Raw genomic sequence first — 24,865 nt, forward strand, 5'->3', positions numbered from 1 at the left:
TAACCCGGAAGCTGTACACGATCAAAGGCAGAGCCACGTGTGAAAGCACCCACGTGATTTAACAACTGACCTGCCTACACTGTGAAGCCTTCTATGTGGGAATGACCAGCAACAAACTGCCCATTTGCATGAATGGACACAGGCAGACAGTGTTTGTTGGTAATGAGGATCACCCTGTGGCTAAACATGCCTTGGTGCACGGCCAGCACATCGTGGCACAGTGTTCCACCGTCCGGGTTATCTGGATACTTCCCACCAACACCAACCTATCCGAACTCCGGAGATGGGAACTTGCCCTTCAATATATTCTCTCTTCCTGTTACCCACCAGGCCTCAACCTCCGCTAATTTCAAGTTGCCGCCCCTTGTACATCACTTGTCATTCAACAACATCTTTGCCTCTGTACTTCCGCCTCGTCGGACATCTCTCCCCAACCTCTTTGCATTTATATATGTCTGCCTGTGTGTATATGTGCGGATGGATGTGTGTGTGTGTGTGTGTGTGTGTGTGTGTGTGCGTGCGTGCGTGCGTGCGTGCGTGCGTATACCTGTCCTTTTTTTCCCCCTAAGGTAAGTCTTACCGCTCCCGGGATTGGGATGACTCCTTACCCTCTCCCTTAAAACCCACATCCTTCCCTCTTTCCCTCTCCTTCCCTCTTTCCTGATGAAGCAACATTGGGTTGCGAAAGCTTGAAATTTATGTGTGTGTTTGTGTGTTTTTTAATTTGTCTATCTACCAGCACTTTCTCGTTTGGTAAGTTACAGCATCTTTGTTTTTTTGCTCTTTAAATGCATTAACATATGAGCATTCCAGTTGGTAAGGTTCTTTTTTTATGATTTTAAATATTTTATCACGTGATTTTGCAAAGTAGTGATAACTATATTTTTGGTTCAGTGTTTTTATTGCTACACAAGATTTCGAGCATCATTCAAAGGTGTGTTAGATGTATCTCTAATCTGTTTCTTACTTTTAATAAAAACTTTCCAGAAACATTTGTCTTTTATTTTCTAAAAATATTTTGACTTATTTTCCTAGTCGGAGGCAAGCATCTTGATATTAATTACTATAGCAGCAATATGTGAGGATGCTGGTGCCTGATGAGCAAAAGTTATTGAAATAAGAGTCTACCTCTGGCTGTTCATTTGTACACTGATGATTTTATTAATATTGTCAGAAGATTGAGAACTGCACTGTACTACATAGTTGTGTCATTGTAGGTATTCTTTTGAGGCACAGCAAAATGGGACACATTGTGAAGCGCTGTGCGGAGGAATTCCCGATGGTCGACCTGGTGGCAAACCTCCAGCCCATCACACGCACTGTGCTTCGCATCCGCCTGCAGGTCGTGGCAGACTTCAGGTAAGGCAGTTGGTGTCCTTACATCATCTCATTGGTAAAATTATCTTAGTCTCTTGCATTCTGTGCTCTCTTTAGCACTTTGTCTAGTGCCCATCTGCATGTGGTAATGAAAAATAAATTATTAAACATGATCAGAATGTGTTACGTGGGTGCCAGAAGAAGTTGCGATGAATATAACTGTACCTTGACCAGTGCTGTATTGCTTTCTACCATACATGCATAGTGTATGATATTGTGTTTCTCGAGCTGTTTGTATACAAAATCTTACAGCTTTGTATGATTCTAATTTGAACTGAATTTTCTGTTTAGTGACAATAGGGTGATTCCACATCAAGTGATCTAGCTTTAGAAATGTTCCCCACTTGTCTACCTTAAATTTTATTTAAATTGTATATGTAGATTTACTAAATGACTGAAGACAGATGTGCAAATTTCTTGCTCTCCAATTTTAATACTTTGGGAGTAGGCACCTCTTGCATCACTTGTATGTTTATGATTTTTGACATGCAGAGGATTACTTAAGAAAACCTCCATGGGGCTACAGCTGGTATACATAACCTATTTAGAGGGACTCTACAGTCCCCTGTTCTATGGCACAAGTCTAGCAAGTTGCAGCCTAGTTTGTCATAGAAACTTAAGTCTGGTGCTTGGCCCCCACATGAATCAGAATCATGAAACCATAAACAGTTCTTAGAAAAATTCATTGAAATTCTGTGAGCAGTACTGATCTCAGTGATTATATAGGGTTTCAAAAGTGTGTGGCTGGATTGAGGATTCATTGGTAGGGAGGATAAAGCATGTTGCTTTAGGCTGAGAGTCATGGCTAAAAGTAGAAGTAAAATCAGATGTGGCCCAGAGTAATGTATTGGGATCCTTGCTGTTCATATTGTATATTAATGTTTTTGCAGACATTATTAATGGTAACCACAGGCTTTTTGCAGATTATGCAGTTATCTATAATGAAGTACAATCTGAAAATAGGTGTGCAAATATCCAGTCACATGTTCATAGGATTTCAAGTTGGTGCAAAGATTGGAAACTTGCTTTAAATGTTCAGAAATGTAACACCTTGCACTTCACAAAATGAAACACGCAGTATCCTCTGACTAAAACATCAGTGAGCCACAATTGAATTGGTCATTTTAGAAACAGCATAACTCCACTAAATGTGCTCCATCCTTTTTAAACATTATATAGGTGAATAATTTAACATACAGTATAATCTCCAGCTTCTGGTAGACCCAGAGAAACTGTGCTCAGAGTGATTGGAGTTACGTTTCTTTTCTCTCTCTCTCTCTCTCTCTCTCTCTCTCTCTCTCTCTTTCTAAAATTAACTCAAATGATTGTGAAAATTTATCACAGAAACATGCTATTGTTATCAACTTAATAATAATTTTACTTTCAAAAGTTATGAAACATATAAAAACTGGTTTATACAACAAACTTACACAAATGTATGACATTAGTAATAATTATCTTTAACATTAATAAGAGGCATCTGTCATTTTTTTAAAAATTACACAACAAAAAAATCTTATTATGTTATGACTTGGCAATGCAAATGCAGAACTGAAAACAATTACTTCAGATTATCAGTGATTGTACAAAATATCAACCTAAAATTGCTGATATTCTTCAGGGATATACTGCAAGATCTTCTCGAGGTCAACATTGTTTATGAATAAGCAGATTCTCAATTGCTAATGCCAAACCTCCATAGCTCTCACACTCTTTCAGCTTCAGCACATTAATCAAATAATTCATTGCCGTATGTGTTGAATAAAAAAATTCTTCTTTTGAATAACAGTGTGTCCTGGACTTCAACTATGCACCTTTTCATTGGCAGTTAGGTAGGTGGCTGGTCCCCTAATCTGTTGAGGATTTTGTCGTATGTTGAGAATTTCACCACTGTTTAGTCGTATTGAGAATTCTGACAGACATACTATTTAAAACTTTGTTCGAATACTTCATATGAAAAAGTGCTTGCACACTTTTTTTACACTGGACTAACTACTGAGATTCAGGCATGGAGGTGAAAACCAAATCATGATGATAGAAAGAAAAGTTGAAGTGGCATAAAGGTAACTGAGCAGAAAAGTGGTAAAATGTTGGCAAATGTTGAACCAGAAGGAAGAAGTCCCTCTTTCGTTTGGTGAAAGAGGAACAATTAGTAAGGCTAGCAGTCGCAAGCTTGGGGAAAAACATGGTTGAGTAAAATATTAGGTACATATTCAGGTTTATCAAAAATAGAATGAGTAACAAGTTGGTAATTTCATTCTCTGTGATGACTATTATTTGTTTGCCCTATTGTCCATCACACTGCACCCCCCCCCCCCCCACCTCCCCCCCCCCCCTCTCTCTCTCTCTCTCTCTCTCTCTCTCTCTCTCTCTCTCTCTCTCTCTCTCTTTCCCCTCCTTCCTTCCTCTCCTTATCTCTATTCCTTAATCCCTTATAATCTCTACTCTCTACCCACTGAATCATCTGCTGAAAGACTTGCTATCCCCTTTTTGCCTTGTGCGCCATTCCCTTCCCCCTCCCCACCTCCATCTACGCAGACAACTACTTTCGATAACACAGGGTAATACCGATTCAGCGGCATGGGGTTTATCAATCAATTTCTTGTAATTTTTATCTGCTGAATACGAAAATAATAATATTTTTGCAGAATTGAGTCTACTTTCTGAGATAAAGGCAATTGATTTATACTGGAATAAAAAGGAGAATAATAATTTTTTAAATTTTTATTGTAAAGTTGTCAGATGATTTCAAACAAAGTGTTATAAATGAAACAAAAAATAATAAGAAACTTCCTGGCAGATTAAAACTGTGTGCCCGACCGAGACTCGAACTCGGGACCTTTGCCTTTCGCGGGCAAGTGCTCTACCAACTCCTAGGTAGGAGACGAGGTACTGGCAGAAGTAAAGCTGTGAGTACCGGGCGTGAGTCGTGCTTCGGTAGCTCAGTTGGTAGAGCACTTGCCCGCGAAAGGCAGAGGTCCCGAGTTCGAGTCTCGGTCGGGCACACAGTTTTAATCTGCCAGGAAGTTTCATATCAGCGCACACTCCGCTGCAGAGTGGAAAATCTCATTCTGGAAAAAATAATAAATTAATCATAGCAACTAAAACAGATCAGTAAAAATTAAGAAAAATGTTTTTTATGGGATTTTCTTCAGTGTTTTTGGACTGGACACTCTCTCTGGAAGTTCCAGCAGTAGTCTGCCATCATATGGCGATCCCAACAGCCGTGATTTCAATCCTCCATAATTCTGAAGTCCTGGTGGAACAGTTCCCTTTGTTCTTCGCTGTAATCCCCCAAGTTGTCAGTAAATTTATCTAAATGTCTGTGCAAAACATGCAATTTGACACTCATATTAGCTCCTAGTTTTTGTAAATTCTGGAGCATTTTATCTAATATTTTGGAATATTCTTCAGCTTTATGATTCCCAAAAAAATTTTAACTACTGATACAAAGCTTGTCCATGCTTCCAAATCAACAATGTGATTTGTGACAACATCATTTTGTATAAGAGTATGGATTTGTGGCCCATCAAAGATTTCTGCTTTTAACTTTTCTACACTGAGACCAGGAAATGACTGACAAAATATATTTGAACCAATCGCCATTCCGGTCTGAAGCTTTAACAAACTATTTTATAAGCCCAAGTTTAATATACAGTGGTGGAAGAATGATTTTTTTTCCTGCGTGGCCATCAGTTCATGAGTGATGTTATCTTTTCAAATAGCCAGGTTCATTCTCAGCAGCCAGTCTTTCCTACTACAAAGTTCATTGTTCACACGACTGTCCCACAGACAAAGAATACAGGGATATTTTGTGTATCCAGTTTGCTTACTCAATAAAAAATACACCATTTTTAAAGCCACTTAAACTGGCCATTGATGTTGTTGAAATGCAATTATATTTGAAACAAGTTTAACATTTTGATATTCTTCCTCAAGAGTAGTTGCATGAGCGGTTGGAATCGAAGTTAATTTATTTCCATTATACAGAAACACACATTTAAAACTTTTTTTTGAGCTTTCTACAAAAAGTCTCCAGTCTTTTGATTGCTATACTGGAAGACCCATTAAATTTAAAAGCCCAGAAATATCTCTGCAATGTACGTCATCATTCATCTCATTAAAATATGGAAGAATGTCTTGCTCTCTAGTTTGATAGAATGTTATTGATACAGCAGGCTGAAGGCAATGTTTTTCTTTTAGTCTTGACACAGAAAGCTCAGCTGATTTCTTACAAGGGAACCTCCCCATCGCACCCCCCTCACATTTAGTTATAAGATGGCACAGTGGATAGGCCTTGAAAAACTGAACACAGATCAATCAAGAAAACAGGAAGAAGTTGTATGGAACTATGAAAAAATAAGCAAAATATACAAACTGAATAGCCCATGCGCAACATAGGCAACATCCAGGATAGTGTAAACTCAGGAGTGCCGTGGTCCCGTGGGTAGCGTGAGCAGCTGCGAAATTAAACGTCGTGGGTTCAAGTCTACTCTCGAGTGAAAATTTTACTTTCTTTATTTTCGCAAAGTTATGATCTGTCCGTTCGTTCATTGACGTCTCTGTTCACTGTAATAAGTTTAGTGTCTGTGTTTTGCGACCGCACCGCAGTACTGTGCTATTAGTAGACGAAAGGACGTGCCTCTCCAATGGGAACCGAAAACATTTGATCCAGGAAAACACGTCTGATATATTCTATACGACACTGGTGACGGCATGTGCGTCACACGACAGGAATATGTTGTCGACCCACCTAACATATACACTTCGCAAATGGGTAAAAAGATTCTTCTACCTTGCCCGATTTAGGTTTTCTTGTGGATGTGATAGTCACTCCCAAAAAAGTGGTGAAAACATAAGAGTTTGTCATGTAAACCGAAAATAAAAAATTAAAATTCTTCACTTGAGGGAAGGCTTGAACCAAGGACCTTCCGTTCCGCAACTGCTCACGCAAACTACGGGACCACGGCGTTCCTATGTTCTCATGTGCCTAGATATTGCCTATGTTGCGCATGAACTACTCGGTTTCTATATTTTGCTTATTTTTTCATAGTTCCACACAACTTCTTCCTGTTTCCTCGATCGATCTGTGTTCAGTTTTTCAAGGCCTATCCACTGTGCCAACTTATAACTAAATCTGAGGGGGGTGCGATGGGGAGGTTCCCTTGTTAGATAGATTTAAATAGCAAATCAAGTCATTTAGCTCACCCTGAGAAAAGCCTTGCAGTGTTGGACTGCAGTCTTCAAATTTATTTTCAATTTTGCTTTTTCTCTGACTGTCTTAACATTTTGACACCATCACAATAATCGTCTGATAAGAAGGTAAATACCAGTATTGGCAAATCTTCACAATGCAAGATTGGTGGCTGAGCAGTCTGTATGTTTGGATAAACCCGAGAGCGCTTTTTGTATTGCTTCATACCTTTTACATTCACAGCACAAAAGTAGCAATCATTGACATGGTTTCTTGGCTCTGTCCATGCCATTGATATTTCAAATGGGAGCCCCTTTCCTTCCTCCATGTCTCCAATTTTGAAGTGACTCCCTGCAAGTTTTACAAACATTCTGCGGGACCAAACATTTATTTTGTTGTCCAAATTGTTTTCCAAAACAAACCCAATAGCTTTGTTTTACAAAATCATTTATAATCTGTCATTGCTTTTCTTGACAATATTTACCACTGTGTAGCAGAAATGGTCAGGGTTATTAACCCAAGACTTTCCTGAAAAATTCATACTTTCTGTAACAAAAACGCCCAAATGGGACAGTTGCATGAAGTAACTGACACAGTATCACATTTGTAGAAAAATTGTAATGAATGAGTAATGCAAGAAACTTACCTGTTCAAAATATTGGCGACTGAATGGCAAACAACAAAAGCTCCCCTGTGAAACGGCTGATAGTCATGGCGCTCTATGTGAGAAGCAGAGATAGTTAACGTAGTTTGCCAAAAGCACATGATGTACCATCTGTCAGATTCTCTGTAGGTAAGTGGTTGCCTTTCCTCTATTTTACATATTTTTCAGTATGTGAATTTACAAGACTTTTATAGGGTTAAAATATAAATAGTTTAAGTTTATAAAACCAGGAGTAAAGCCTAAACAGAGGTCGTGAAATGGATTGGGGAAATAAAAAAGTGACATATAGTTAGTAGAGATCATACAAGAAAATATCCAGAGTGGGTAATCTTTTTGTGTTTAATTTCAAGAGTGACAAGTTGACCAAGAGGAAAACCCAAAGAAAAGACTAGGCAATTTGGTCTGAAGTGGGGGAAACAAGCTCAAAGGAGGAAGGTCACCCAGTGTTCGTAATTACTTTGTCCCGTCCAGAATGCTGGGTCTTGCCTTGGGAAGGGGGGAGGGTGGTGAAGATGTGTGTGTGTGTGTGTGTGTGTGTGTGTGTGTGTGTGTGTGTGTGCGCGCGCGCGCGCGCTGCGCGCAGCGCGCGCGCGCGCGCGCGCGGCGCGCGCGCGCGCGCATGCGTCTTGCCTTATGAAGGTGTGTGTGTGTGTGTGTGTGTGTGTGTGTGTGTGTGTGTGTGTGTGTGTGTGTGTATGGGGGGGAGGGGGGGGGTGCATGCACGCACTTGCGCGTGTGCATGCTTGTGATTTTTTTCTTTAACTCTGGACTAACAACTGAGATTCAGGCATGAAGGTGAAAACCAAATCATGATGATAGAAAGAAAATTGAAGTGACATAGAGGTAACTGAGCAGAAAAACGATAAAATGTTGACAAATGGTGAAACAGAAGGAAGAAGTCCCTCTTTCATTTGGTTAAAGAGGAGCAATTAGTGAGGCTAGCAATCCCAAGCTTGGGGAAAAAAGAAACATTGTTGAGTAAAATATTAGACATGTACTCAGGTTTATCAAAAATAGAATGAGTAACAAGTTGGTAATTTCATTCTCTGTGATGACTATTATTTGTTTGCCCTATTGTCCATCACACTGCTCCCCCCCACCCCACCCCACCCCGTCTCTCTCCCCCCCCCTCTCCCCCTTCCTCTCTGCCCCCCCCCCCCCCCCTGCCCTCGCCCACACCCTCTCTGAAACGAATATTGATCAATTGGAAGTGTGACGATATTAAGAAAAACATCAGTGTACAAATGAATAGCCACAGGTTGTGTAAACTGAAGCCTAACATAATTATGATAATGTGATTATTCCACCTCATACATAATTTTACTATCAGCGAAGAGTCATTATTGTGACATTAACAAGAATGGTCGTATTATGCTTCTACGGGAGTCACCAAATATTACTTTTGTGTCTGTGGTTCATTTTCCATCACGTAGAGAATTCGTTCTGCTTGTGAGGAAATTGTTGATATAGTCACAAATCTGGCTAAATATCTTATGGGGATATATTTTCTGTTGTAATTGTTAATTTATTACTGAATCATTCATACAATTCCATTTCTAACTCATTATGTTCATTATTCATAATGTGTTGCAAACTCATTGTATTTATCTGTAAATAAATGTATATAAATTGCTTCAAGGTGGAATGACAAAGTTCATGGGAGAACTCAAGAAGCATTCTATATATGGATTGAAGATCCAGACAATAATTACTTGCATCACTGGGAACTATTTCTTATAACAAAGAAGCAGGTATATGCAAAAAAAAGTTGTTATTATTTCTATATCGTGCAACTTTTTGTGGTCTGAAGTGTTCTCTGATAACTTTTTCTCTTTTCTTTTCTCCCCTCCTCATTTCTATTTCTTACCAAAATAGTGGTTATATTTCATCAACTTAAAAAATTCCTGAGGTATCATTTGCAATGCATGAAACAGTGTTAAGTATTATTCTTGAATAGTTAAAGTAAGTGTACATTTATAAGGGTTTTTGTAAAAAATCATCCAAAAAATATTTGAAGTGTATCCCTAATTTCAAATTAATGTAAAAGGTGAAGAAATTAAATCCAGTTGACTGTACACATATAGTCTAGATGATTTTTATATTAACTTTGCTCTTCATATCTCTCTCTGCAATTATCTTCATCACTGTTGTATTCCTTCCAAGTCAAATTTGTCAAATTCAAACTTGTTTATTCACATTAATTTATGTTAATCAGTACCCCAATGCATGGTTGATTGTGAACTGAACTCATTGACTTCATCAGTAAGGATCAATTTGTTTGAATACTGTTTCTGTAGTCAATTCCTTGAGACTGTTTCATAAAAATTTAAATGGTTTATCTCTTTCTTTAATTTTGTCTGCAGGTTTGTATTAATTATACAATTTAGAAGATAGAGACTACATAAAGATGAATTCATTTTTAATTTATGTGTTTAATAATAATAATAATAATAATAATAATAGACATAATAATAATATCCTTAATGTTGTATAACTACTCAAAAACAATTGTCACACATACGTGTAGGAATAGTATACTCTCTAGACTTTCCAATCCAAGCCATTCATGTATGCAGCTTTCCTGTCACCTGCCAAAAAGTCAAATAAATGAAATTATTTACCATTAAAAACACAAAATTTTAGTTTTTTCTTTTATTTAAGTAGTCTGAAATCCACCATTTTGTAACAGGAACTGTTTGCTGTAACAGAAGACAGATGTGTGGCACATAGACACCTATAATAGGAAATGGAGTTCAGTAGCTTTGAAGCTTTGACTCTTTTTTTGTAGTAGACAAAACACACACACACACACACACACACACACACACACACACACCTAAATGCACACTACCATGACCATAGATCTAAAGCTAGTGAACACTAGTTTCTATTACACATCTTCTGTGCGCCACAAATCAGTTTGCTGTATGTGAGTGGTTGCCTTTGCCTTATTTTATGTATTGTTCCATTAGACTTTGACCGCCAAGTGATGACTTGACATTTTCTTGGCATTAATTATGAAGCTCATTACGAGGTGTAGATTTTATCTTCTATTATTATTACAGTAGCGTGCTGTGTTGCTCTGAAAAATGCAGCTGCCATCATTTTGCAGCCTCTGACCACTGGCTAATAAGTAATGACTGACACTGAAAAAATCTGCATCAAGTGAGAAAGATGGTACCACAGTTTCACAGACATTTTCTGTTGACCCCATATTAAACAGTTAAAGAAAGAAATGGGGATGGACATAAGAAATTCCATCTGTCTTTCATTAAGGTTTTACAGGTCAAGTCTGATGGATCTGTATTTAGTTAGGATCATTGTTTCACTGTCACTCTTATCTTGGTGCTTCTTATTTTGAGACATGTGCTCTTAAAAACTGTTTTGTTGATAGGTTTGACGGGAAAAAGAATATGAACTAGCTAATCCAACAAATGTGTGTTGGCTCACCTGGTCACATATTGGAAGATGAGCTATAGGCATAAGGCTGTTGAGTCCAAGAGAGTGATGTGTGTATAGACACCACAAGCATTGACATACTGAAAGTGTTAATCCAGAAAGTGACGACATGCTGCATAGTCCCACTGTGAACATTGACATTGGACTTCTGCCCAAAGTTCAGTGGTTGCATCAACATTTTGTCTCATTCTTGTGTGAATGAGAATCAAAACAAATTGTTATTGTGTATCAAACAATGAAAAATGCAGGATGGAATAATGACAGTATTATGAAAAGGATAGATTGCTACTCACTATATAGTCGAGATGATGAGTCACAGACAAGTACAGTCTTTTTATTGTTGTGCATTGTATGACTGTTTAAAATGAACTGTATGATACGAAGCTTTGCCAGCTGTTAGACAGCTCAGAAGTTAAAATCTGCAGAAGTTTGTTCCATCACTCATTATAGATGGTTAGAAGAATCTAAGGAAGAACAAAATTTGCAAGAAACTTTTGGGCAGGAAACATTTTGAAAGTGTTGCTGATATGAATAGCGGAGTTGAACAGTGAATTTAATGGATTAGTGCCAGTCAACTACAGAATGGAAAGTTTAGAGCTCATGAAAATTAATGACAGATGTTTAAATAATGGGACTGATTATGTAGCGAAATAAAGTAAGCTTAAATTTTATAAGTGAGCTGTTTTTTTTTTTTCAATAAAATATCTTACTCAAATTTATTAAAGCCAGACATCCGTCACTTCATGGATTAAGCTCATAAAGTTGGTCCACATAAAGTTTAGGTAGTATTTCAAGAAAAATGTCTTAATCTGTGGTATAATTCCTAAAAATAGCAGTAACCTGAATATTTGGCATTTTTGTACATAGTGTCTTCTGTCTGATTAGTTCAAATTAATTCAAACCTTTCAGTGTCGATCTGTTATTTTCCATTCCCACAGGTAATAAAACGTGAGCCACAAGAACTTGTGATGACAATCCCACTGTCTGAGCCACTGCCATCTCAGTATATCGTCCGTGCCACAAGTGACCGCTGGCTGGGCTCTTCGACTATGCTGCCCCTCACGTTCCAGCACCTGATTTTGCCAGAAACTCATCCCCCACACACAGGTACAGTTAACTGTCAGAGATGAGTATTCCAATGTCTTACTTCCACCAACTTCCTCAGTTTGTCCTCGTACATCGACGCCATATGTGCCTATAAGTGTAAGGACAAGGCAGTTCAGTTCTGCTTTTCCATTACAGATTTGCTGCCTCTGCAACCTCTGCCGGTGACGGCGTTAAACGATCCGAAGCTGGAGGTGTTGTACAACTTCACACACTTCAACCCAATACAGACACAAGTCTTCCATTGCCTGTATCATACGGACAACAACGTTCTCCTTGGTGCTCCCACAGGCTCCGGGAAGACGATATGTGCCGAAATTGCCATGTTCAGAGTCTTCCGAGAATACCCTGGACAGACGGTAAAACATGTTGCTATGTTTATCCATTTGTTACCCATCCTTGGCAGTTATTAACTACAGTAAATAAATTTCCTTGCTGCCACAATGTCTCTTATTCAATATTTACATTGATGCTGATTTTGAGCTGGTCAAAATTAGATCAAAATAAATTTACTGAAAAGTGAATAACTTGGTGTCAGTTGTACTAGGTATGACTTGTGGTAAGTGCAAAATCTTGGGTTTGAGTCCCTGTCTGGTACTTATTTTCACACGTCACCAACAAATAGAACATCTGTACCTATACAGCTGATGCCAAGTTATTTGCATTCAGCAAATTTATTTTGATCACTATACCATTTTCAGAAGATTAATTCTCCATCTTCGGGCACCTGTTAGACCTAAATGCATTATTCGTTACTTCTCAACATGTGGTGATTTAGGAAGTAATATCTTGTAATTGGTTATTACATTTTACATTAAACTACTATGCTTATGGAAACTGGAGGTGTAACAGGCATACTAAATATTCTTAGCAGTTGTCATGGTCATTATAACTGGAGTCTGCTAACCTGTCCAATACCATATAGCTTTAAATGTCAATTGTTAAGTAAGTTATAATTTGATGAAAAATGTCGGACTGTCATGTTATTGCTTCTAATCTTTAATGTCTCTCTGTTAATTACTTTCAATCTTAAGTATTTTCAAAAGAGCATTGCTGCGCAAGGCAAATTCTATTTTCTGTAAATAGTGCTATGTGTAATACAAAGGAGACTCCCCCCCCCCCCCCCCCCCCCCCCCCCTCTCTCTCTCTCTCTCTCTCTCTCTCTCTCTCTCTCTCTCTCTAAGGGCTGTCACAATTTTTGTAACTATGTGCCAAGTTTTTTCATAGGCAATCCCAGACACATGTTTGTCCCAGATTTAACAATTTTGAAACAATTTATCCTGAATTACATATATTTCACATGTATCGGTATATTTTATTATTAGTTGTAGTTTAGTTGGCGAAACTGTTTGAGGAAGAGATTCTACTCTACCAAAGAGTACCCTCTTACTTTGTTGTGCACAAAATCATGCCTCACCTGTACTTGCGAAATTATATAAGGCTGTTTTTGCGAAATTATATAAGGCTTTATCGTGTGCTAGGTTATTTTACATTATATTCCATTAGTCATGTTTTTATTTTTCTTCATCAATAGCCATATCTCCTGGCAAGAATGAGCTCAGAGAAATGCGAGTGCTCCTTCAATTGACAGTTGCAAAAAGAAATGCCATTCAAAAGTGACACAGTTGTTCTTCAGAATCGAAAGGAAAAATGAGAAGCAACAGGCGTGTTTCTGGTTTCTCACTGAGCGAGATGGCGCAGTGGTTAGCACACTGGACTCACATTCAGGTTGACGATGGTTCAAACCTGCGTCTGGCCATTCTGATTTAGGTTTTCCATGATTTCCGTAAATCGCTTCAGGCAAATGCCGGGGTGGTTCCTTTGAAAGGGCATGGCTGACTTCCTCCCACATCCTTCCATAATCTGATGGAACCGATGACCTCGCTGTTTGGTCCCCTACCCCCTCCCAATCAACCAACCAACCAACCAGTCAACCAATCTAGTTTCTCAATAAGTCACAGTAGACTTGTAGATACGCAACTCCACTTAAAAAGTGGCAAACATGACAGAGCAATCAACAGCAGTGTCTAGTGCAACATTAAAGTCATTCTTTAAATCCGAGAAACCTTGTCAGAAGGAGAGATTTGATGCAGCTGAGGGAGTCTTGACATATCATATAGTCCAGCACAATCATAGCTTCAGAACTATGGAGTGGCTGTAGATTTTTCCAAGCAAAACTAGAGCATAACCTTCAACAGTACCTGCAATTTTGACAGCTGCCATCCCTCTCGTACTAAAAAGTCCCTCCCATACAGTCTGCTCACCCTATGTATGGCAATGTTGAACAATCCCTTCCCCAGTAAAGGTCCCACTGATGCCTTCACTATCAGGCATTAACCTCCAAACGTAGTCCACCAACATATCTTGCGTGCCATATCCACATCTGCCCCTTAATCCTGCAATGACACTCATTAACCAGTTACAAAGGAGTGCCCCATCATTATCCAGTATCACTCCAAACTGGAACAACTTGACCAAATCCTTTGCCAGTGTTTTGACTACCTTAACAATTCTTCCCACCCACACCAAAATTGTTTTCCACTGCCTACACAATGTAAGTAATATCATTACTTGTCCTTACAAGATCCTTACCCTGACCCTTTGCCACCTGGGTCGTATCTCTGTGGAAAACCCAGGTGCAGAACTGTCATATGTATCCTATTCCAGTCCCATCAGAAGTATTCTATGTTATCAGGTATAGGGCCATACGTGAAAGCGTTCATGCCATGTACCAGCTCCTTCCTTCTGATTCCAATCTCTCTCTCTCTCTCTCTCTCTCTCTCTCTGGGAATTGTCCTTAAAATATATCCTTCAAGCCCATGATCTTTATGACCTCAATTTCTGCTAGCACCTGTACCACACTCACCTCCACTCCTGTCTCATCATGTCCCACTTCACTCCATTAACATATACTTGCATTTCTCCCTCTGATGCCTTCCTCTTCCTCTGTTCTCTCTCTCCTACCATTGACACCCCCTATCAACCCAATCCACCACTTCGTGTTTCATACTCAGCCTTCACTGCTCACACCGTTGTTGACTTCCCTGGTGTCACATTACTATCCTGTCCCCTTGCTGCCGCTCCTTCCCTTACTTTCAATCACTGAGTGGTTCTACTACATGTTGTGTGATTACCTTTACTTATCTCATTATTTATTTACAGAAAGAACAAAGATGAAACAAAGACACAAATCAGATTAGATTCAGTTTTCATTCTATAGACCCAAAAAATGAGATGATTCTTGTGGGTGTGGAACATGTCAGAAAGTATAACATAAAATATTTGAATATAATACTCACTACCCTGATCATTCGTCAGGAGATTGTCAAAATAGGTGAATACAGTGTGGTAAACTTGAACAGCTAATATTCACAGAATTAACACGCTGACAGAATGAAACATTGTTATGCACTATTGATAAGTTTGTCAAAAAAATACCTTATCTTGACTGTTGTGACCAAGTGTTGTCAAAACTGAAATCTAACAGACATTTTTACTTAATCTGGCTATACAGTCTCTGTTAAGATATTTATCTATAGAATAGAAGGAGTTGCCTATCAAAAAGCCTTTCAAACTCTTTTTAAACCATGCTTTATCCGAAGCAAAGTTTTTAGTGGTTGCTGGCAATTTATTGAAAATAATTGTTCCTGAATATTGGACCCATTTGTGGACTGAGATAAGTGATTTTAGGTCTTTATGCACGAGGGCTATTTTTAAAGTAGGGAACGTTTCCACCTGATGGCACTAGGCACGCGCCAATCTCGTATATTTTTGTATGTGCATGCTCGGCATCTCAGTTGGCACCCATCCGTGACAGTGGGGACATCTCTACACATCTGGTTTTTTCGATATTCGAATTTGAAATGTGCGCTGCTATAAAAAATCCCGCCAGTTGTGCAGTCTGTGATATGGTTTTCATTGACAAAAACCTAAAATGTATAGAAATTTATCATGAACTGTGCAAAGTGTATAGAAACAACGTAATGAGTGAATGTTCCGTCCGGAAACGGTGCACTCGGTTTAAAAATGACCGAACCAATGCTCATGATGAAGAGAAGAGTGGACGCCTGAGCATTTTGCCTGATGATCTTGTCGCTAAAATTGATGAAACGATTCGTGAAAACTGTCGCTTCACAATAACGGAGCTTTCACTTTCTTTTCCACAAGTTTCACGGATTTTGTTGTTTGAAATTGTCACCCAAGAGATTGGCTACCACAAATTTTGTGCACAATGGGTGCCCGAAATGCTTACAGAGCACCATAAAGAACAGGAAATTGGGGGCGACATTGATATTTCTGGAGGCCTACCACAAGCGTGGTGATTCATAACTGGATCGAATCGTAACCGGTGACGAGACTTGGGTGAATACGTCAATTGCGAGACAAAATTACAGTCCATGGAGTGGGGGCACACAAGGTCACCCCAAAAACCTAGAAAATGTTTGCAAACCTTGTCAACAAGGAAGTTGGCGACAGTGATTTGGGATGGGCAAGGTGTGCTTCTTATTGATTTTCTCGAACATGGAGCAACCATAAATTCTGCGCGGTATTTTCAATCTTTGCACAGCCTTAGAAGAGCAGTTCAAAACAAACGCCGAGGAAAGCTGATGTCCAAAATTTTGTTTTTGCACGACAATGCCCAACCTCACATGGCAAACCGCACTAAAGAACTCCTTAATTCATTCAAATGGGAAATTTTCCCTCATCTGCCTACAGCCCCGATCTTGCACCAAGCGACTTCCACTTGTTTCCCAGGATGAAGAACTGGCTTGCAACACAGTGCTTTTATGATGACACAGAACTCCAGGCGGGCGTGACTCACTGGCTGAAGTCTCAGGCGGCAGAATTTTATGACGAAGGTCTTTCAAAGCCTGTCCACCACTATGATAAGTGCCTCAGAGTGTTTGGTGACTGTGGAAAAGTAGTATGTCAGTTGCTCTTTCAGATGTATATAATAAAATGGTTTTTTTTCCCAAAACTTTCCCTACTTTCTGAATAGCCCCTGTAGATTGTTCTTATTCCTATTATTGATACTATGTGTAGAGCTATTGGTTGGAAATAAAGATTCATTACTTGCAACAAATTTCATTAAGGAATAAATATACTGAGAAGTGTGGTTAGAATACTAAGTTCCTTGAACAGGTTTCTACACGATGTTCTGGAATTTACACCACAAATGAGTCATCACACGCTTTTCCGTCATAAAAACTTTTGCTCAGTTTGATGAGTTACCCCAGAATATGATCTCATATGACTGAATGAAAGCAAGCAAACTATGCAAGGTTTTTTTTTTTATATTTATATATCCTACATCTGACATCATTCTCACTGCAAGTACAGACTAGCTTCAGACAGGTGCTTCAGCAATTCTGTGGTATGCCCTTTCCAACAGAATTTATTATTGAGTTGAACCTCAGAAATTTAACATTGTCAATCTCTTTGATTTGCATTGCTTCATATGTTACACACATGCTGGAAGGAAATCTCTTACAGGTTCTGAACTGCATATAGTGGGTCTTCTCAAAGGTTAATGACAGTGAATTAGCTAACTCAGAATATTATTGATACTCAAATTTTAATTAATACTGAAAGCTTAACCGTATAAATGTTGAGTAATTGTTTCAAAGAGTGTCATTTTTATGGAGCTTATTTTGAACCGAGAGTTATTACCTCATAATGTACATTACCAAATCGTTTGATTCAGGTACAGCAGGGAGACCAAAAATACACTACTGATACTAACAACAGTATCCTAACACCTGTACTACATTCTGTAGAAAAAAATTGCTCAATAATTGAATCTTAATCAATTCATCCTCCATGAATTTTTCTGAGAACTAGCATTTATCCCCCTGTAGCTTTATTTTTTAATAATCTAACTTCATATGGAGTACATTTTTGCCTGTTAATTTCTTTTGTATTTTCATCTACAGTGTCGAGGAGTCTGACCATATAATTTCACTCAGCGTATGGTAAGCATAAGGTTATGTATGTTCCTTGTATTGTAAATATGGCCAAAGTGATTTTTCTCACATACTTTTAGTCTGCAGAACGAGAATATTATGATTTCATGAATATGTATTGCTGGGACAGTTAACTGTTGTAGTTTCTCAAACAATGGTGATTTGGTTGTGCAGCATACAAGAATTTAACAAGTTTCTTCTGAAGTTTCAGTTTCCAGCATACACTACTTGAACTTCCCCAAAAAACTATACCACACCTAATGCCAGGTACAAAATAACCACGATATGTTAATTTTCTAATATTTTCATCATGAATGTTGAACTTAGTAATTTACTTGCTGGAAATTTAACATGACTATCTCAGTTTAAAGCATTATTCAAATCTAACATTAGGAACTTGACCGTATCAATTCCTTTGATAAACTCATTGTTTTGATCTATTTTTATCTCCTGGCATTTTGAAGGTTTGGATTGTAATTGCACCACATGGATTTTTGCAGTGTCCAGTTTAGACTCACTACTGTTGGTGTCACATAGTGCCCAGATTTTTTTGCTGTGTCTGTACCTTTGAGTGATGCATATGTATTATGTGCCAACAGAACTGTTTTTTTAACAAGATATGCCCTAGAATAGAACCCTGAGAAATGACTTGTGAAAATGTACTCAGTTTAGATTCATGATTCACTGCATGTGAAATGTCAGTCACCCTTCGTCTTCTGCTCCGCAGCTACTGTATATGCCATGGTAAAGAACTGTCTGCCCTCACATTTTATCTGACTATCAGACAAGAAAGCTTGGTGTAGCATTGAAAGATCACAGAATACACCTACAACTTTACTCCTCTCTCTCTTTCTGTTTGTTACTTGCATTTCAATTTACTGATGTCTATTATTGATCTTGCAGGTGGTGTACATTGCACCACTGAAGGCACTGGTCCGTGAGCGTGTGGAAGACTGGCGCACAAAGCTCGGTACCCGCTTGGGCAAGAGTGTGATCGAGTTGACTGGTGATGTTACCCCAGATGCCCGCGCCATTGCCAATGCTGACGTTGTTGTGACAACACCTGAGAAGTGGGACGGTGTGAGCCGGAGCTGGCAGACTCGTGGATATGTTCAGAAGGTGGCACTGGTCGTGATCGACGAAATACATCTGCTCGGTGAAGATCGTGGTCCTGTCCTTGAGGTGAATCAAAGTAAAATTTTCACAAATGTTGTTTGTTAAAACTTTTGGTTGTTAAGGGCTTATATAATTGCAGCTCTGAAGATTTCAGGGATAAAATACTGGGAGCAATAGGTTGTCTACAACTTGTACAATAACAAGACTGCAGTTACAAGAGCTGACGGATATTAAAAGGAGGCAGTATTCTAAAAGGGAGTGATACAGGGTTGTAATCTTTCCTCCATGTTATTAAATCTGAACATTCACAAGTAGGAAAGGAAACCAAGGAGAAATCTGTAAAAAGGAAGTAAAGTTCTGAGAGAAGAAATAAAAACTCTAATGGATGCTGATAACATTGTAGTTCTGTTACAGAAGGCAGTTGAAAGGAATCAATAGTGTCTTGAACAGAGGATACAAGAGAATTAAATGGAATATAGAATGTAGACTGGAAATAGCACAAAAAAGCTTTCTGGAGATAAAGAAATGTGTTAATGCTGAATATAAATTTAAGTTTGAGGAAGTCATTTCTGTGAGCATTTGTCTGTAGTGTAGTGTAGTGTAGTGTTATATGCAGGCAAAATATAGACAGTAAACAGAACATATAAAATGAGAACAGAAGCTTCTGAAACATGCTTCTACAGAAGACGGCTGGGTGGATGAGGTAACTAAGGTTGAAGTACCAAATCAAATGAGGTTTGTGGCACAGCTTGACTAAAAGAAGGGATTGGTTAATAGGGCACATTCTGAGGCATCATGGAATCACCAATTTAGTGTTGGAGGGAAGGGCAGGAAGGTAAAAATTGTAGAGGGAGATTAAGAGATATATACAGTAAGCAGATTCAGGAGGATGCAAGTTGCAGTAGTTATTTGGAGATGAAGAGGCCTATGCAGGATGGAGTATCATCGAGAGCTGCATCAAACCATTTTCAGGCTGCAGCAGAAGCACTTGACTCAGTGAGCTTTTTCCTCTTCTTAAGGCCACAAGTGAAATTAATCTTTTAAAGTGACAAAATAAATGTGCAGTTGTATCATTCTTGCCACACCATAATGTTAAATTTGACAGTGTATGTTCATATTTAAAACAGCTGTGTGAGAGGCTCGATGGAGATCTTGCTTGAGACACTGTTTGTGTCACATCTATACCAGTTTCAAGATTACACTTTTTGTGTACCAGTCTTGGTAAATTTTTGTGGACTTAAGCATTTTCAATGATTCCCAAATGCAAAAAAAAACTGATAATTGATGCACATGACCCTGCTCTAGCTATCTTTTTAGGTTTATTCCTTAGGAAGCCCAAGATAGTGGACTATGGAAAGACAACAACATTCTACCTATGGAGAAAGTGATTGACCTAGTACATTATCTGCCCAAATGAAGACCTGAGTAGGGTATGTCTCCTGGGTTGTAGCCAGAAGCACAGAAATGGTTTACTGCTGCCCTCCAGAAACAACATGGTCAGGACGTACAGTGTATTTATCAAACCTTAGCTGCTTACACCACTTTTCTGGCAGTATCCATAGACCTCTGTTCCACTGTTATGTCGCTATCTCCTCAACTGTCTCTGTCAGCTCTTCATCATCTGCTGTTTGTCTCAGATGATAGTGACAACTCTTCAATGTAAGCTGAGATTATATTTTCAGTTTGTGTGTTTCACAAAGTAACAACCCCCAGAAGTCGTCATAAACTTCGACTACCCCACAACCAAGTTGTCACTCAGATGGAAAAGACAGCAATAATTTCTGAAATTACAGGTTGTAATAGTAAAATGTGTTGCATCTTTATTACATAGGGTGATTCCATGAAGATGATGATGATGCTATGAACTTTCAGGGAAGATGGAGAAGTGTAAATGTATCAGTTTGAGTTGAGAGGCCCTGGTCTGAAAATGACTTAGTCAAAAGCTACAAACTAAGATTGTTCTGATACCTCTGACAGCAGACCTCTTCTACTGGAAGCTCTTAGTACAGACCAAAACAAGGGGAAAAAGGTCAAGTACACATGGGCAGTAAAACACAAACCTTAAGAGCTTTGGCCTTTTGGTCAGAAACTCACATGTTTATCTGTCTTTTTGTTGTGCCTGTTCGCAACTTAACATCTCCTCTATAAGGTGAGCAGCTGCCCTCTTAGGTTATTAGTGAATGATGCTGTCATTTACCATTTAGTAAGTCATCAGAAGATTGAAACCAGGTTCAGACAAGATATCTGTGTGGTGTGAAAAAGTGGCAGTTGACCCTAAATAATGGAAAGTGTGAGTTCATACACATGAGTACTATAAGGAATCCACTACACTTCAGCTGCACAATAAATCACACAAATCTAAATGCTGCAAATTCAACTAGAATACTATATGTTCAACTTCAGTTGGAGTGATCATATATGTAATGTTGTGGGGAAGGTGAAGCAAAGACTTGTATTTTTGTCATATTTTCATTTTCTGTCATTCCTTAGTTGCTACAAAATTCATGGAAATATGTTCTGTCTGCACAACTAAATGAAATGCCGTTTACTTTCTGCCATATACGTTTTGCTTTTTTTATTTGTGGCCTTAATACATGTTTCTTTTTATACATATAATAAATGTATTATTTACTACTTATAGTATGTTACATTTTGTCATATTTTTCTCTTGTTTTTCAGAGTGAAGATAACTTTCGTAGCAAAGATATTGTGATGTTAAATTATAGTTTGGTGTTACTTATTATTTCCAGTGTTATTAGTCCATATGTGTGGCCCTGGAGATGTGTTTACTCAGTTCTCATGCTCCAGCTGGCCAATTTCCAGCATTTTTTCACCCACATTTATTATAACACATCACTTGCACTTTTCATTTCATGATCTACTGTATATGTGTGCGTTTACAGAGTGTAGCATTGTCAACTGTCACTGTATGTGTATCTTTTGTTTTTGCATTGTGTGTGTGTGTGTGTGTGTGTGTGTGTGTGTGTGTGTGTGTGTGTGTGCGTGTGTGTGCGCGTGTGCGTGCGTGCGGGAGAGAGAGACAGAGAGAGGAAGATTCATTAATTGTACACTCTGGTTATGTTTCAGAGTGCTGTTTGTTGTTTTTTTGTGGCTAACATGATCAGGGAGTTATAGCTTGTACTTTTTCAATTCAATGGCTCTTTGTATGTGAAAGTTTTCTTGTAGTGGCAGGAGTTTTTGTTGTTGTGATTGTTCAGTCTAATAATTTTCATGTCTTGTCTCGTGTTGGGTGGTTCACGTCCACAATTTATCAGGTGTTTGGCAAATCTAGAATGGCTGTTTTCACGCTTCCAGCTTCTTATATGTTCTTTATACCTACTGCCTGTCATTCCCAGATATAGTAATTCACATTCTTGGAATTCTAGTGGACTACACCCGCTCCTTGGTATTTATCTAGTTTGTTTGCTGTTGTTTGTAAATGTGAACAGAATGTGTTTGTTGTTCTGTAAACAATGTACAATCCCTCTTACTTTAATGTATTTGCTATCCTGTGTGTTGCTTTGTATTTGTATGTTAAAGTGCACCATTTATTTCTGTTAGTCATTTAATGAGTGTTCACACACCCCTTATTCTGTTGAGGCCTGTTATTAATTTCATGAACACACCATCATACCATGTGGAAAAGAATTCAGTTCACCTTGGAAAAGAGAAACACTAAAGCAAATACATTTCTTGGACATAAAATAAAGAAAGACAGCAAAAAGGGCACATTTGACATCATCAGAAAGCCAACAGCACAGATACAATTATACATGCTTCATCCAACCACCCACAAAATCAAAAATTAGCAATCCTATGACTCATGTTACACCGATTGTGACAGCCAGAGCGAGAGCACCAGCAGCAGCGAGTACTGTGTGTATAAAGCGTTTATTTTGCATTTTGTTTACGACGTTCCACTAAGGAAGGGATTCTATTTGTGTTTATCTGCTCTGCATAGTAACTAACAGTTCTTGATAAAACTTTACGTAGTTTTCGTGTTAGATTTCTTAGTGTTTTCTTGATCGTTTAGAACAGAAAGCGCCCTAAAACCGTCTTTTGTTTGTTTCGCGGCCGTTAGCCACTAGTCACTTGAATCAGCAGTTGTCTTGTGACAGCCAGAGCGAGAGCACCAGCAGCAGCGAGTACTGTTTGTATAAAGCGTTTATTTTGCATTTTGTTTACGACCTTCCACTAAGGAAGGGATTCTATTTGTGTTTATCTGCTCTGCATAGTAACTAACAGTCCTTGATAAAACTTTACGTAGTTTTCGTGTTAGATTTCTTAGTGTTTTCTTGATCGTTTAGAACAGAAAGCGCCCTAAAACCGTCTTTTGTTTGTTTCGCGGCCGTTAGCCACTAGTCACTTGAATCAGCAGTTGTCTTGTGACAGCCAGAGCGAGAGCACCAGCAGCAGCGAGTACTGTTTGTATAAAGCGTTTATTTTGCATTTTGTTTACGACCTTCCACTAAGGAAGGGATTCTATTTGTGTTTATCTGCTCTGCATAGTAACTAACAGTTCTTGATAAAACTTTACGTAGTTTTCGTGTTAGATTTCTTAGTGTTTTCTTGATCGTTTAGAACAGAAAGCGCCCTAAAACCGTCTTTTGTTTGTTTCGCGGCCGTTAACCACTAGTCACTTGAATCAGCAGTTGTCTTGTGACAGCCAGAGCGAGAGCACCAGCAGCAGCGAGTACTGTTTGTATAAAGCGTTTATTTTGCATTTTGTTTACGACCTTCCACTAAGGAAGGGATTCTATTTGTGTTTATCTGCTCTGCATAGTAACTAACAGTTCTTGATAAAACTTTACGTAGTTTTCGTGTTAGATTTCTTAGTGTTTTCTTGATCGTTTAGAACAGAAAGCGCCCTAAAACCGTCTTTTGTTTGTTTCGCGGCCGTTAGCCACTAGTCACTTGAATCAGCAGTTGTCTTGTGACAGCCAGAGCGAGAGCACCAGCAGCAGCGAGTACTGTTTGTATAAAGCGTTTTTGTACTTATTTGCTGCGCTTAGCTTTTAAATAGTTTTTCTGGGAAAACCTAGCGTAGTTTTCGCGTCTCGTATTTCAGTGAGTGTTTCTTGATTATCAGAGTAGCTCATCAGAAGATTATCTTGGGAATTTGTCACCGTATAGAGTAGGGTAAACATAGTCATGTGTAGGGACTGTGGTTGTTGTGAGCGGACGCAAGGAGAATTGGCCACTCTTCGGGGGCAGGTGGAGGCTTTGTCTGTTAGGCTCATCGAGCTCGAGGCGCAGGCGTCCGCTCGTAGTGGCGTTGGGGCAACTGTGGTGAGACCTATGCCTACTTCGGTGGCCTTGGAATCACGTGGAACCCCTGATGTCGCTGCGTCTTCCGGCAGTGAGCATCTTACCGGTCAGCCATCACTCCAGGGTGAATGGCGGACAGTGGTGGGCTCGCGCGTGCCTGGCCGAAAGGCGAAGGTGGGATCTGGCCGCGTGGCAGCTGCCTTACCCCTTTCCAACAGGTACGGGGTGCTTCCTAGTGGTGATGACATCGTTTCCGAGCCACCACAGGATGCCTCGCCTGTTGGGCCAGTGGCCAATTCTCCGGCAAGGTCCCGACAGTCACAGAGGGCGGGCCTATTAGTTATAGGGAGCTCCAACGTTAGGCGGGTTATGGAGCCCCTCAGGAAAATAGCGGGTAGGTCGGGGAAGAATGCCAGTGTGCACTCGGTGTGCTTGCCGGGGGGTCTCGTCCGTAATGTGGAGGAGGCCCTTCCGGCAGCTATTGAACGCACTGGGTGTGACCGGCTGCAGATAGTAGCACATGTCGGAACGAATGACGCCTGCCGCTTGGGTTCTGAGGCCATCCTTGGTTCCTTCCGGCGGCTGGCTGATTTGGTGAAGACAACCAGCATCGCACGCGGAGTGCAAGCTGAGCTTAATATCTGCAGCATAGTGCCCAGAGTCGATCGCGGTCCTCTGGTTTGGAGCCGTGTGGAGGGTCTAAACCAGAGGCTCAGACGA

At 39.4% G+C, this 24,865-nt stretch overlaps 1 protein-coding gene across 1 annotated transcript in view; it reads left to right on the forward strand.

The window, feature by feature from the left end:
* LOC126418509 (activating signal cointegrator 1 complex subunit 3) overlaps positions 1-24,865 on the forward strand; it is a 238,365-nt gene that overhangs the window by 134,321 nt on the left and 79,179 nt on the right. Inside the window, exons 22-26 of the mRNA XM_050085303.1 lie at positions 1,218-1,359; positions 8,875-8,986; positions 11,633-11,801; positions 11,937-12,157; positions 18,665-18,943. Of these exons, the coding sequence (XP_049941260.1) occupies positions 1,218-1,359; positions 8,875-8,986; positions 11,633-11,801; positions 11,937-12,157; positions 18,665-18,943 (923 nt within the window). The remainder of the gene's footprint in view (positions 1-1,217; positions 1,360-8,874; positions 8,987-11,632; positions 11,802-11,936; positions 12,158-18,664; positions 18,944-24,865) is intronic.

The sequence above is a fragment of the Schistocerca serialis genome, chromosome 9 (assembly GCF_023864345.2).
Source record: "Schistocerca serialis cubense isolate TAMUIC-IGC-003099 chromosome 9, iqSchSeri2.2, whole genome shotgun sequence".
Taxonomy (NCBI): domain Eukaryota; kingdom Metazoa; phylum Arthropoda; class Insecta; order Orthoptera; family Acrididae; genus Schistocerca; species Schistocerca serialis.